Below are 16091 nucleotides of genomic sequence, written 5' to 3'. Positions count from 1 at the left end.
GAGACACAGGAGTCCAGTCTTCATCTGAGGTCTCTGGATAGCATCCATGTCTCACAAACAGGGAGCACCAGGACTCTAAAGACTTGGACCTTCATCCTTTTGCAGAGATATCAAGTGCGCCAAACACCCCTATCAAGCAAATATGGTCATGAGGTCTGGTTATAACACATTTATAAATACCCCTCTTAATAGTTTTTGGTCTAAAAGTGACTGCATTTTTTTTTGGTTGTCAATGGTGGACTAAAATACTTTTCAACGTGAAAAACAAATTTTATTTTGCCGATTCGACACTTTTATTGCCACCATCTGCTGACGGCAGCCATTTCTCAAAACAGAAGAAAACGTAAAGGGTCACCCTCAGTATACCGAGCGTAATCAAAATCGGTATCGCTCTCTTCACTTTCCGCCATTGCACGGCCTCCACTTTCTTCCCGATTCCCCCTTCCTGCCGACTCCACTCCCTCACGTCCGTCGTTGTCATCATTCCTGTCTGACGTGACATGGCCGCTTAGGTCCGGCCTGTCACTTAGGCTCCATTTATTTTGCTGGTTTCTCCTGCTAACGCTGCTAAGCAGCATCTTGTACTGCTCGGAGTCGCTGGCGAGCTGATGAACTTTCCTTAAATGAGAAGGTAAGCGTTTCACCACAGAGAAGCAGCCTTCGACAGGACACGGCCGGCAGTAGTGGTAATCTTTTGCTTTCCTCTTGTTGGACTTGGTTGTGGCGTAGGGCTTTCTTAACATAAAGAACTGCACCGCCGATTGCGCCCTCCCTTTCGGCCAGCCGTGGATGGCTCGGAGATGGCGAGGCAAGTGAACGACGGTGGCCTTGCAGTACAACACAGGACATTCCTTCTTCAGTCTCTCGCTCTTCTTTGGATTGCAGAACTTCTGATGCTTGCTGCGCTTGCTCCTTCCCGGGCACTTTTTACGAGTATTTGCTTTCTTTTTCTTCTTCACCTGAAGAAAAAATTCCTGAACATCTTCCTCCACGATCGATGCCTGCAGCTCACATGGAATCTTGCATTCTGTGCTTGAGTCCAATTCTTTGTATTCTTCAGGTTCAAGTAGTTCACCGCCGCCGCCGTGAAAATCGAGGGATTCATCCAACACGGGGTGCCGTCTGTGGAAGAAAACAGCGGTCAGAACATTTCGCATGATTATGTAAAAACAGAAATCCCTGTTATAAAGGAATTACTACGTTATTCAGAATGAAATAAGCAGAACGCTTCACAACAAAGATCTGATTAAATAAAGGGATGACAATATTCAATTCCTTTAAACAAATACAATTATTGTACCGCCACTCTATACGGGACCCACTCTGTTGAGGGTGGTAGTATAATCAGAGGGACACACAGACACCTCATAAAGGTGTACGAGGTTGAGATACACAAAACGGTACAAACGTCGCTTCGGAATAGTTCGGGTATTACCGTGTGGTCACAATACATGGCATAAAAAGGCCGTGTGCTCCGTGGTTACTCGCTCCGGTGGGAGTTATCATATCATAATCTCTCGGACTAATAGCAGGAGTGTTCCACATTCGACTTATACGACCGACATCATAAAATACCGGAAATTATACGGTAAAATAAAGTCCCGACTCCTCCGCGGGAGAACTTAAACGAGAGTATACTACGGTAGTTGTTTAGATTTCCACTTTATTTCATTTCACACCAAGTTATTTATTTATTCAATTTGCTGTTAATTCATGTCTCTGTGTGTAAGGGGTGCAAGTCGGGCCAAGGCTGGGTGCGTTCCTGGGATCCCACCACCCCCCAAAAAAATGATACAAAATAAATCACCGGACCGCTACAAGTGCACTAGCTGGAGTGACTTGCTCACGACTTTCCAAAATCTCTCATTTCTTTGGGTGAGATAATGTTTTGAAGCTCCTCATCCATTTTCTCTGCACGTTTTTCGGTACAAGGACAGATCCAGCACGCTTGGGCGATCTTTGAAATTAGAAACGGTTTTGCACTTCTTCTTCCGTAGGCACACCACCGTATCAATCGTTTTAAGCTTGCTAAGGAAGATGTGACCATTCCTGGTTAAGAATTTTTTGGTACTCGGGTGTCATAACGGCGCCACAGGCAAGAGAAAAATCTCACTTGTTTTTTTACATTTCGTTTATTTACTAAACAAACACAAGAATACGTAAAATTAGATTTTGATTTACTTTCTAATGTCGTCAAGTATAGCATTGAAAGAGTCCTCACCGTTGAGCAAAGTCCTATGCTGGGGTTATAACAAGTCAAGTCGGGGAGGGTGCACTGGTACAGTACGTTGATGTACCCACAACACAATAAAACAACTCGGGATCCCGGTTGGCAATCCCCCAGGCAGACACGTGGTCCAGTGCCACCCTCCATAAATGACCCTCTATCTGCCACTGCCAGGTGTTACGTGGGCCACCCCTTGGCCTGGTCCAGCCACTTGGATCCCCAACAATGAGGATCCTACGAGCTGGATCACCATCTGGGAAATGCGCCACATGGCCGTAACTGACGCTCCATCACAATGCAGGTCATGCGCCTCATTCGGGACTCCATGAGCAACACAAAGTCAAACCAACGGTACCCAAGGATTTTCCGGAGAGACACGGTACTAAAGGAGTCCAGTCTTTGTCTCAAGTCACTGGATAGCGTCCATGTCTCACAAACAGGGGGCACCAAGACTCTAAAGACTTGGACCTTCGTCCTTTTGCACAGATATCGGGCGCGCCACACACCCCTATCCAGCAAATATGGTCATGAGGTCTGGTTATAACACACGAGTACAGAAAAATTTTGGGTGGTAGAGGGGGCAATCCAATTTATAAATACACCTCTTAATGGTTTTTGGTCTAAAAGTGACTGCATTTTTTTTTGGTTGTCAATGGCAGACTAAAATACTTTTTAACGTGAAAAACAATTTTTAATTTGCCGATTCGACACTTTTATTGCCACCATCTGCTGACGGCAGCCATTTTTCAAAACAGAAGAAAACGTAAAGGGTCACCCTCAGTATACCGAGCGTAATCAAAATCGGTATCGCGCTCTTCACTTTCCGCCATTGCACGGCTTCCACTTTCTTCCCGATTCCCCCTTCCTGCCGACTCCACTCCCTCACGTCCGTCGTTGTCATCACTCCTGTCTGACGTGACATGGCCGCTTAGGTCCGGCCTGTCACTTAGGCTCCATTTATTTTGCTGGTTTCTCCTGCTAACGCTGCTAAGCAGCATCTTGTACTGCTCGGAGTCGCTGGCGAGCTGATGAACTTTCCTTAAATGAGGAGGTAAGCGTTTCACCACAGAGAAGCAGCCTTCGAAAGGACAGGGCCGGCAGTAGTGGTAATCTTTTGCTTTCCTCTTGTTGGACTTGGTTGTGGCGTAGGGCTTTCTTAACATAAAGAACTGCACCGCCGATTGCGCCCTCTCTTTCGGCCAGCCGTGGATGGCTCGGAGATGGCGAGGCAAGTGAACGACGGTGGCCTTGCAGTACAACACGGGACATTCCTTCTTCAGTCTCTCGCTCTTCTTTGGATTGCAGAACTTCTGATGCTTGCTGCGCTTGCTCCTTCCCGGGCACTTTTTACGAGTATTTGCTTTCTTTTTCTTCTTCACCTGAAGAAAAAATTCCTGAACATCTTCCTCCACGATCGATGCCTGCAGCTCACATGGAATCTCGCATTCTGTGCTTGAGTCCAATTCTTTGTATTCTTCAGGTTCAAGTAGTTCGCCGCCGCCATGAAAATCGAGGGATTCATCCAACACGGGTTGCCGTCTGTGGAAGAAAACAGCGGTCAGAACATTTCACATAATTACGTAAAAACAGAAAACCCTGTTATAAAGGAATTCAGAATGAAATAAGCTGAACACCTCGCAACAAAGGTCTGATTAAATAAATGGATGACAATACTTAATTCCCTCAAACAAATACAGTTATTGTAAAAGTATGGCGTTAACGTCCACTAACCTAAAAAATACTCGTCGAGAAATCTTCACTTTTGAGTCGCCCAACATAAAGTGTCTGCCTGTAACAAACAATGAAATATTTTGTTTTATTTTTCACTTGCAGTCTTTGACATAAAACAAAAACTTTTTTATTATACAGACATACAGTACAGCAATCCCTCGCTACTTCGCGGTTCACTTTTCGCAGATTTTTAAATATAGTAGTAGTATTTCCTAGTCTAAGAACAACAAAACAAGTTCAGTGACTAAGTGCGTTGTAACACGGGCTGTGATTGGTACACGGGAGGGAGACGACAAATCACAGCTTCCCGCTTTCTAATCGGGCCCGTGATTGGTGCTTTGACTGATGCCCAGATCCCACAGCACCTCCCCTTGTTTCTCTGTCGCGGCCATTTCGCTTCAAGCTTTCTCGCCGAGCGGTTTACTTTACACTGTACTGTGTGTGATTTTTTTGTGGTTTCTTTGTGTTGAACTTCGCTTCAATTTTCACCCCCTGCAATGACTCCCAAACGTGCTCCTTCTTCCAAGGCTGGTGCTGAACCTAAACGCCAATGAAGAATGATGACGATCGCTGAGAAGATGAAACTTCTGGATATTCATCACGTCATATATAGCTACGTGTACTTCGCTATACAGTAACTGTAAACTTATCTACCGATTTCATATTGCTTAACAGTTGGCCCTGTTATTAATAGAGTAAAGGGTGGGTTGTAAACCGTACAGGGAGGGTTTAAAAACGTCCAAATACACGTTAAATAATTAAATAAATATGGTGTCCCTACTTTGCAGAAATTCAGTTATTGCGGCCGGCCTTGGAACCAATCTCCCGCGATAAACGAGGGATTACTGTATTTTAAATACATGTCCCTAAAAACGTAACCAATTTACAAAATACACAGTTACAGGTAAAAACAAACATGAAACCATTTGGAATAATTTAGTATGAGCATAAAAGGACGGAATACGTCTTTAGTTTTAAATGAATGCCCTGAAAGTAGGTATAAAAAGTAGGCAGACCTCTTAACACAGCAAAACGTGCTTTGCAAAACAAGGAATAGGAAGCACAGAGCTACTTCAATAAGAAAGGAAATAAATGGAGTCCAAGAATAAATTGACTGTCTCGGATTATGGCGTCATTTGTCATGAAAACCTTCTGCCACTGTGGCATGCGACACCTGCCAGAGACTGGCGCTCCCGTCTAGTTAAACCAAGCCTGCCAATTACAACAAGCTGTCCGGTGCCAGAACTACAAACATCGTCACATTACTTGTTCTCAAATAGCAGAGTTCACGATCATTTGCTATCTGTGGTATGTTCAGCACATTTGTTATACTATCCATCCATTTTCCAACCCGCTGAATCCGAACACAGGGTCAACGGATTACAATTTTATAAAGATTACCAGCGACTGGAAGCCCGATCGAATCGGGCTACAAATTCTACGTTTGTGAAATCCATACTTTCTCTGCAAAGAATTATTTGTTTTTTTAAAGTCTTTGAAATGATTTTGTTATCATGGCACTGATTTGTGCTTAAAATAGACCTTTTCGGCCGATGTAATGAAGAGCTTCCTGTTTAAACGGGGCTGCGAGACGTGAACTAAGCTCACTGGCACACCTCATTTGATTTTTTTCCAGCAAACAAATTTTCAAAACAAACCGTATTTTACAACCTTAATCAGAGTCGGAGTAATAATTATGTTGGCGTGGTCATTTTAGATCTGTGATCGGCTAAAATTTAAACAATGACCATTGTTAATACCCAGCCGTCATTACTCAGTTTGCCAATAGATGTCAGAAGGATGCCGAACTGCCTAAAGACAGATTTCGACGTACCAAGCAAATGGCGATGCGTTCTAAATTACTTACGGTTCCGGAACGGTCGAAGAGTTTAAGTCAGTCGACGATGTTAGTCCTGGAAAGTACGCCCCACCAAAGCAACATTCCAAAAACCAACCAAACTTACTGTTATCTGCTTGAACCAACACCGACTTACTGTACTCGGCCGTCCAGCGGCGTTACTGAAGCATTCGAACATTCTTAGCCAATCATGCAATACTGCGTCCGCGTTTGCCACGTTATGTTCCAACTACACAGGCAGAGTCCCACTGCATGGTTCTAACTTGTATTGAGTCGAGGTATTGACGCGAACACTATACATACGGATAGTATCAAATTATATATAAGGTTATATCATAAGATTATATTTGGGGGAGGGGGCGACTGGGCTCCTAGAAACTATTGAAATCGGAAATAAAATTCAAAAGCAGAGTCGCCAGGTTTCGTTTTGCGGATGCGCTCGCCCCCTCGTTGTCTTATCAGCGGCTAAGCAAGTTTCTCTCTCCTCGGAGGTTTAGTTTTTCCTGATGTGTTCGCCTCGCTTGAATATCGGCGGCTGAGTGAGTTTCTCTCTCGTTTTTTCTTTCCTCGGTGGTTTCACTTTGGTGATGGAGTCACTTTCTTTCAGCATCATGCTGTAGCCTCACTCTTCTTTCTTCTTCCGACTCATTAACTTGGGGCCACCTTGTCAGCTCTTTGAGCTTCTCACTACCCGATTGCACTTCCGGGCCGGAGAGACAGACATACATATAGAGACACACACACACACTTCCACGTGTAAACATTTAAATGTAAGATGAGGTCTGTCTATTAAATAACGAGACTGTGTTTCTATCTCTTAAATAAAGCAGCGAGAACTGATTATGAACACTTGCCAGGCGGTTTAAACCTGTTCAAACCTGCACGACAAACGACGACACTCTCTGCCGTTGAGTTGATTGTCACCATTTAATGCAATTGTGCAAAGTTATAATGCAATTCATTAGTCAATTTTTTTAATTGATTCCCAGCCGTAATTATATATATCCATCTATATATCTACAGTTGGTATCCCCTTTGAAATATTCCTATTTTTGTTTGATTTGTAGCCTTAAATGCAAACACAAAAACTAATATTTTTTCCAGCTGTACTTACTCAATGCAATCTCTAACATTCAAGTGAAAGAAACACAGCTACAGTTCAGAAGAATGATAAAAAAATCAAAAGGAAGAAATCCTGAGATGAATAAAGTTCTCACACAACTCAACCCACTAACTCACTCAGGTGTCAGTGCCCCCCCATCTCCATTGCAGACCCTGGTCACTGGCTGTGCTCAATTGTAATGAGTGTGATCAGTGAAGCTGTTCCTGGTCCATTCATTCCCTTGCTTGGTAGAGCAACTGACAGCAAACACCTGACTATGGGTGGCAAGCGACTTACAAAAGATCTCAGGGACAGAGTGGTGGACAGACATAAGGCAGGCAGGAGATGGAGACCAAAACATCTCAAAGGCTTCATCAATCCACAGGAGCCTAGCAAAGTCCATCATAAAGAAGTGTTTGGTACCACTAGGAGCCTCCAAACTGGATGGAACAGAAAGGAGGACACTGGTAAGAGAGGCTACTGAGAGGCCAATGGACACTGTGAAGGAGTGACAGGATTTGATGGCACAGAGTGGTCATTTAATGGTGTGCATGGGACAACAATTTCACAAGCGCTCCACCATTGTGGCTTGTTCAGGAGGGTCGCACTTCTCAAGAAAGGCCCCATGAAGTCTCGTTTGAGCTTTTGCCAGAATTCACCTTGAAGATTCTGATGCCAAGTGGAAAAAGGTCTTCTGGTCAGAGGAGACCAAAATCAAACTATTTGGCCTCAACACCAAATGGTCCACCAATGCATCTCACCATCCACAACACACCATACCTACAGTAAAGCATGGAAGGGACAGCATCCTGCTGTGGGGGGCCTGGGACTCTCGTTAGGGTAGAAGGAGAAATGGAGGGGGCAAAATACCATTAAAGTCTGGAGGAAAACCTGCTACCCTCTGGCAGAAAGTTGAAGATGGGCAGAATGTTCACCTTTGAACACGACAACAACACCAAGCACACAGCAGAATGGACCACACAGTGGCTGAAGGAGAAAAACGTGAATGTCCTGTTGTGGCCAGTCAGAGCCCAAACATAAATCACACTGAAGATCTGTGGAGAGATCTGAAGATAGCAGACCACCAACGCTCACCATCTGATGTGAGTGAACTTGAACAGTTCAACTGTAAAGAAGAGTGGGGGGCAAATATTGAGGGGGCTCAATCTAGGAGTGCAAAGCTGATAGAGAAGAATCAACAGACTCAAGGCTGGCATTAAAGCAAAAGGGGGGGTCAACAAAATGACACTGATATGTGGGGGTCCTTTATTCATCTCAGCAGGTTTTGCTTTTGATTTGAGCTGTAGCTGCAATTTCTTTCACTTGGATGTTAGAGGGTGCATTGAGTAAGTAAAGCTGGGAAGAAATATTAGTTTGTGTGTTTACATTTAAGGCTGTAAAGCAAAAAAAACGGGAATATTTCAAGGGGGGGGGGGGGGATTCTTTTATATACCCACTGTATGTATATCAAAGATCCAATAAGTTATTCCTTTGTTAAAGTTAAATGAGTAAAGAACCAGATTTTCCTTTATGTGTAATTTGGGAACTAAGAATATAACTACTTTCATTCGTATCATAGACCACACACAGTCATATGTACATCCACATCTGCAAATTGAAGTTTGGATTTGAAATCTGCCTTCCAAGCGTTTTAATGGACACTCTACTGCAAATGGCAACTATTCCTGCACAATCAGAAGAAGTCTTTTAGTTGTTTCTCTATTTCAGGTTTGGTACAGCAGGTGTTTTCCAGTTAGCAGTACCTCCAAGTGTGCGTTGCATTTCTTCGGTGTTTACCGCAAGCCATTCCATTACCTTCACGTAAGCGTTTTCCAGGTCTCTCTGTAATTTTCTTACAGAAATTTCTCTCAGGGTTACTTTCACAAATGTTCTTGGCATCCTTGCTGTCAACGTTGGAGTGAACCTCACTCATTTGTCATGACAGTTCAGGTCTTATTCCCCTAAATTTGCAATGGGGTCTCTCTCTCTCTCTCTCACTGGCGTAAATTCTTATTGCTGCCATGGTGGAATCTTCTGCCAAGTTATGAACCACCATATATGGCTTTTCTCCACTCTGAATTTGTGTGCACTTGTGAAAAAGCACTACTGTTGGAGAATCGTTTGTCACAATCAGAATAGTAATAAGAATTCCCTCAGGGGAAACACCACCAAAGGTTTCGTTTGCGTACTTTCAGGAGAGGAGTGAACCTAGCTCTTAAATCCTGCAGTCTGTTTGTTTTTCTGGAGTAACTTTGGCCCTGCTGCTATTTTCATTTTCTTAGGTTTGTTGTTGTTGTTCTTCTGTCTGTCGGTCATATAGTGTTTGCTAAGGCAATCCAGATGGGTCTGGAAGCATTTCTTGACGAGGCCTGTTGATCCCATCGCCACTGGCACAATTTCAGCGGTGTTATTCCACATCTATTGTCTCTCAGACTACATTTCTGGATATTTGGTTATTGCTGTAAGGTGTCACCCATTGCATGACTTTCACTTGGGTCCTAATTTGGGATCCTGAGGCAATTTTTCATGTGGTGGGAGCAGCAACGCTGTATCACTGCATGTTTCCAACATTTTTTTTTCTATTCCAAGAATGGAGTAATCACTCGAGACTGAAACTGTGATGCTCCATTTCTTATCAGCCTGCTTTTCTTTGACAGCTATGTCAGGTTTCGTAACATCTGCCTTTCGTTACGTGGGTACTGGTCTGCCCCAGTGACAAGACACCTAATCATTTTCAGTTATTGAGTCTACAGTTTGATCCCAAAGCATCTGTGGTACTGGTAAGTTGTATTTTTTTACAAATTTTTCCTGTGCAGTAGTCTGGCATCTTTACTGCGTTTTTACTACAAGATAAAATAAGTTCCATTACAACACAAGAAAGGGTATACAAAATAGATTACTTTCACTTTTTTTTTTTAAATTAGGTCTTTAAGGTGCTGGCCTTCATTAGCGATACGCTCTTCAAAACAATTTCTGAACACCCACGTGACTCGTTTGCCCATTTCAAGGGGAATAGCGGCGATTTTGCGATTAAATAGTCTGAAATCTCACATATCCTCAGGGCCAGCACATAATTAACATGGCGAGCTTCAGGGCTTTGTAACAGTACAGTGGGGAAATTCTTAATGACCGGACACTAAACACAGGGTTAGCCAAAAAGAAGTGCCACATTTCAAATGTTTATTCTACAAAAACACTAAAGAAAAAAAAAAAGGTAAAATCGATTTCATGACAACACAAGAAGGTGTATACAAAATAGATTTTCACCTTGTTTTAAAAATGTCTTCAAGGTGGTGACCATCGTTAGCAATACGCTCTTCGAGATGATTTCTGAACACTCGCATGACTCATTTGGCCATTTCAAGGGGACTAGCGGCAATTTCGTGGCAAATAGTGTCCTTGAGGGCTTCGAGGTTTTGAGGTCACTGTGTGTAGACCTTCGACTTGAGAAGAAATCGCACAGAGCAAGATCAGGCGAACAAGGAGGCCACCTGACATCGCCCCACAGGGAGATCACCTTTTTCCGCAAAACTTGCATGGAGGCCGTATGAGCCGTTGCTGCAGGCATCCACCACATCCATTTTTTCCAGTCCTCTAGTATTTCAGTAGAACGTTCTGAAGTGATGGTGACCGTTCCTCCACCTCTCTTCAAAAAAGTAAGGGCTGACAATACCAAACTTAGGTTTTGACCTTTTTTTTATTCTCTCCAGTATGAGTTTTTGCATGTTTCTGAAGAGCACAATTGTTGAAGAATCTCTTGCCACATTAAGAACAGCAGGAAGATTTTTCTTCAGTGTGGGTTCTTGTGTGCCTTTTCAGATGGCACATTTGTGTGAATTGTTTGCCAAATTCTGAACAGCTATAAGGTTTTTGTCCAGTATGGATTCTCACATGCCTCTGAAGATCGCTACTGTTGGAGAATTGTTTACCACATTCAGAACAGCAATAAGGTTTTTTCTCCAGTGTGGATTCTTGACTGCCTATGCAGATTGCTTATTTTTGAGAATCGTTTGCCACATTGTGAACAGCAATGGGGCTTCTGTCCAGTGTGAATCACTTTACAATTGTTAAGATTTTGGCTGTGTGGGAATACTTTGCCACATTCAGAGAAGTCACATGGCTTTTCTGTAGTATGAATTCTTGCATGCTTCCGAAGAGTGCTGCTGTAAGAGAATCGCTTGGCACAAATAGAACAAAGGTAAGGTTTTTCTCCAGTGTGGGTTCTTGTGTGCCTATGCAGATTACTTAATTTTGAAAACTGTTCGCCACATTCTGTACAGTTATAGAGTTTCTCTAAAATGTTAATACTGACATGCATATTACAACAGCTACTGTCTGAGAACTGCTCGTCACATCCAGAACAATGACAACATTTTTCAGCAGCATGAACTCCTTTATAAGTACAAAGGCAACTGCTGTCTATGGTAAGTTTACTTGATTCAGGGCAACACAATTTCTCTCCAATATGAATAGTCATGGGTTGCTTAAATTTGCATATTTGTAAGTTTTTTTTTTTCCCACATTCAGAACAGCAAGTATTTTTCTGAAAGTGAATTTGTTTGTTTGTGAAGAGTTCCCCTTTGGGTGAATTTTTTTGTCACATTCACAGCAGTGATATGGCTTCTCTCAAGTATGGGTTCTTGTGTGCCTCTGAAGATCACTATTGTTCAAGAATCGTTTACCACATTCAGAAAAGCAATAATGTTTTTCTCCAGTGTGGATTCCTCTGTGCCTCTGAAGTTTGCTATTGTTGGAGAATAGTTTACCACATTTAGAACAGCAATAACGTTTTTCTCCAGTGTGGATTCTTGATTGCCTATACAGTTTGCTTATTTGTGAATCATCAGAAAATCGCTTGCCACAGACACAATAACAATAAGGTTTTTCTCCAGTGTGTGCTTTTGAAGATGGATTAATTGGGAGAATTGTTTGCCACATTCAGAACAGCAATAAGGTTTTTCTCCAGTGTGAATTCTTGTGTGCCTATGCAGATTGAGTTTCTGTGAGAACTGTTTGCCACATTCTAAACAGCAATGGGCTTTCTCTCCAGTGTAAATCATTTTGGTTTGACTGAAAAGAGGCTGCTGTCAATAACTCTGATCCATTTGGAGGTGGGGAGAAGTTACCATTTTCCGGGAAATCTGAAATAACAGAAACAGTTTAGCTAAATAGTTTTAAATAACGAAATTATGAAGAGAGATGGGGAGCACGATAGTTAGTGTAGCCGCCAAACACCATAGTTGCATTCCTATTTTGGACTTTTAAATTTTCTCCTGAAGCCTGTGCAATTTCTCCATATTTTTTTTCCGTACCCCACATACATGTCTAATGTTGTTAAGCTCTGAACTGGCCTGTTGTTACCGAGTGTGGATGTGTGTGCCAATGTGCTCTGAGCTGGACTGGTATCCACTCTCAGTTTCATTTAAAAGCTGCCTGTGATCCGAGGTTAATTAAATTGATAATGGAGTATAATGGTATCCAACAAGAGGAGATGATGAAGTGCATCTTTTGGGAGGATTCGGTCGAACTCAAATTCATTCCCTTTCATGTCCAGTAGTCACTGTTGGTTCCTTACTTTTTGTTATTTTCCGTAATTTTTCTGAGCCTGGTTTTTACAATGCTGCCATTCTTTTGATGAAGTGTTGCCGCTTAATCATTACTAAGAAAACATTTTGGTAAGTCACATACAGACGGTATACACTGCAGTCCTACATGCAACCTAAATCATTTACTTGCCCTCTCATATGGTATACATTTATATTATATAAAATACAATGCAACACACGTGTCATGAACTGGTCAAAGTTTTCTCAGATTTACAAGTTTTAGGAATCCACTTGTGTAGGTATGCAAGTCTGTGGACATGATAACCGAAATGTGAATCACCCAATCTAAAACAATGACTATCAGAAATAACATTCTAGAAGCCTATGGAATTGAGCAGATTAACTACAGTGCTGATTTAGCATGAACTGGTGCCCACTTCTCTCTTAAAAGGAGAGGTCTGCTATTTTTCAAGTTTAAGTTATTTCTTCACAATCATGGTATATAAAAAAAAAAAACTGTTCTAAAGTGAAACATGCTTGATAAATTTTAAAAATACAAAAATTGATATAATGCGGGTATTAGAAATCAACTTGATCCATTAGGATGAAAAGTCAAGCCGGAGGTAAAGAATTTAGGGGTAACTATTGACTCTGACCTGAATTTTAAATTGCATATTAAATCAGATTACTAGTACAGCATTTTTTCACTTAAGAAATATAGCAAAAGTCAGACCTCATAACATTGTAGGATGCTGAAAAATTAGTTCACGTTTTTGTTTTCAGTTGACTAGATTTAAAAAAAAAAAAAAGACAATCGATTACAACAAGTACAGAATGGAGCTGCTAGAATCTTAACTAGGAAAAGAAAATCTGAGCACATCACCCCAGTCTGAGAGTCACTACACTGGTTACCTGTGTCATTCAGAATTTTTAATTTAAAATACTGCTGATGGTTTACAGAGCCTTAAATAATCTCCTCCATCCTATATCTCAAGAGCTAAACTTAAAAGAAGTGGTAAGTCGGCCTTCTGCTGTTATGCACCTCAAATCTGGAATAGTTCACCGACAGAAATTCCCCAGGCTGATACGGTGGAGCACTTTAACAAACTCCTAAAAACTTGTCATTTTAACGCGGCTTTCTCATAGCTTCATTTTAGCTTAATCCCGATATTCTGCATATGCGTTATCATTATCATTCATGGTGGCTCCGAAATCCATACTAACCCCTACTTTCTCTGGTTTTCTGTGGTGGTGATCTGTAGCACCACCACCTGATCAGAGCACTGTGATGTCTTTATATTGATAGATTAAAGGCCAGAAGTCCACATGACTATCATCATCATCAAGTTCTTCCAATGAACCCTGAAAACCATGAGGACAAATTGAGATCATTAATGTTAGGTAGACTGCCTAGAGGGGGCTGGGTGGTCTTTTTTTCTGTCCTCCCTGGCTATCGGACCTTACTTTTATTCTATATTAATTAGTACTGCCTAACTATTTCTTATATAGTATATTTTGTCTTTCTTCATCCTGTAAAGCACTTTGAGCTACATCATTTGTATGAAAATGTGCTATAGAAATAAATGTTGTTGTTGGTTGGTTGGTTGTTTGTTTGTTTTTGCAGTTTACAATGGAGCTCTATGAAATTCCAAGTCCACACTTAAAACTTACCAAGTGCATCCACTTTAATGATTTAAGGAAATGTGCCTTCTGAATTGATGAGGCACCCTATCTTAAGGAACTCCTTATATTACAATCCACTACAAGAAAACTCCATTTTTCAAAAGGGTCGCAAAGTGCAACGCTATCTGGTTTGTACATCTTGTCATCAGGTGAACGTTGCCGTTGGTGCGATCAGCGGAGGCCGGGACCTCGCTTTCATTTTTAATCTCGATCTCCATTTCACTCGACAAGCCGGATTCCAATTCATGAGCTAATCTGCAAAACGTTGTCCTTGGGGTATTTTGCCGTTGTGCATTCGCTTCGATCTCTCGCTTGATGTCGATGGCATTTTTGCCGTCGTGGGCTCTTCGCTACTCACGTGAGCGCAGGAAATCTCGGACAACTCAACAAAGCTAACATTCCTTCTGGCACAGAGAGTTGAAAAAACACGTAACGGCGGGTCTCGTCACCATTTACCGTTGACGATCGCACTCAACCTCTCCTGTTGACAAAAGTCGACATCCTACCCTAAAAGAGTTAAGGAAGCTGGATGTATGCAGGGCCTGAAGGGGTGGCGTACAGCCCGATATGTCATACCGGTGGCTTTCAACAGTTCAAGCACTGGCTGTACGCCTGGAAGGTCTGCTCAACTTTCTGTCGCTTCATTGCCCCCTAAGTGTGAGCTCAACATCCTCTCTGTCACTGAAGCCGACGTATGCTTTAACAATCCAGACGGAGCAGGTAGCGTCTTCCGTATGCGGTTTTTGAAATGTGTGTGTAATCTCAATATTCAATAATATTTTTGACTTGAAAAAATGTCATATTTGTTACATTTTTTAAGGGATTTTAAAATATATGGATGCTGCAATCCATAGTGTCCCATCTTGTGCTGCGCGCACAGAAAAGGTATTTTTACAATTTATAAAAATAAAAAAAACATTGGCAAATTAATACAAATTACATAACAAGACAGAATTACTTCATTACAGTACACATAAAACATTAGTGGCCGTCAATACTTTACTGATAAAATCCCAACCTTTGGGCTAAACGAGCACCTATCCTCGATCACATGGTGTACCACACTCAAAATGGACCCCAACCCCCCAATTAGAGACTGTAAATGTTCTCATTTTCACTTGCTTTTATGTTTGATTACATTACTTACTCATTCCCACTTTCTTAGATGACTGCTGCTCTTCATCGTCTATCCGGTTTCCATCAGTGATTTTCTCTTCAAACTCGGGTAACGCAGATTTCAGGTCCTTTGAATCCTGTCTGGTTAACAGTTGTCCTGTACAGGCAAACTGGGGCAGTAAACTGGAATGAGTTTCATCCCACATACCTTGATTTTCAATATTCCCAGTTTCATGTTTTTGCTGTTCAGGGGCAAATGGCAAATTTCTCAAATCCTCGCCTTTAATTTCAACATACTTCTCAAACTCTTCCTTTTTAAAATCTGAAATTGTCCCTTCCCAATCCTCTGACTTCACGCACACATCCAAGGATGCACCCCAGTCACAGTCCTCTTGCTTAAAGGGTTCCAGTCTTGCATCCATTTCATCATCCTTGGTTGAGGTCATTCTCTGTGGGAAACTCTTCTCTCTTCCAAGTGCCTGCTCTTTTTCTCTAACATTCCCTTCTCACATGGACAACTCTGGCCTGGAGGTCATTGGAAAGAAGTGAAAGAAGCTTCTATTTATCTGAAGAAAAAAAAAAATAGTTACTGCCGAAAGTCATGAAAAATAATCTGAGCATTATCTTACAGCATTTAATCAAACACAGAAAGAAAAATAAATGTTTTTTTTTTTTTTTTTTAAACAAGAGGCATTAATGGCTTTGAACCCTCCAAGTTTCCAGAAGAACCTCTCATAATATTTGTAGTAAAAAACAAACCAGGTGCAGGTGGTTCTACCTCATTTTCTTCTTATCCTTTGTTGTCCTTTTGTAGTTATATTTATTTAT

At 41.8% G+C, this 16091-nt stretch overlaps 1 protein-coding gene across 1 annotated transcript in view; it reads right to left on the bottom strand.

The window, feature by feature from the left end:
• Positions 1 to 240: 240 nt before the first annotated feature.
• The window catches only part of LOC120528198, a 38691-nt gene continuing 22840 nt past the window's right edge, over positions 241 to 16091 (bottom strand). The window contains exons 2-5 of the mRNA XM_039752283.1: positions 15295 to 15829; positions 3959 to 4016; positions 3014 to 3766; positions 241 to 1122 (exon numbers count right to left, since the gene is read on the bottom strand). Coding sequence (XP_039608217.1) covers positions 327 to 1122; positions 3014 to 3766; positions 3959 to 4016; positions 15295 to 15709 — 2022 coding nt within the window. The 5' untranslated portion in view covers positions 15710 to 15829 and the 3' untranslated portion in view covers positions 241 to 326. The remainder of the gene's footprint in view (positions 1123 to 3013; positions 3767 to 3958; positions 4017 to 15294; positions 15830 to 16091) is intronic.

The sequence above is a fragment of the Polypterus senegalus genome, chromosome 4, assembly GCF_016835505.1.
Source record: "Polypterus senegalus isolate Bchr_013 chromosome 4, ASM1683550v1, whole genome shotgun sequence".
Lineage (NCBI taxonomy): Eukaryota > Metazoa > Chordata > Cladistia > Polypteriformes > Polypteridae > Polypterus > Polypterus senegalus.
The sequence above is the reverse complement of the archived record's forward strand: the minus strand, read 5'-3'. Positions and strand labels throughout refer to the sequence as shown.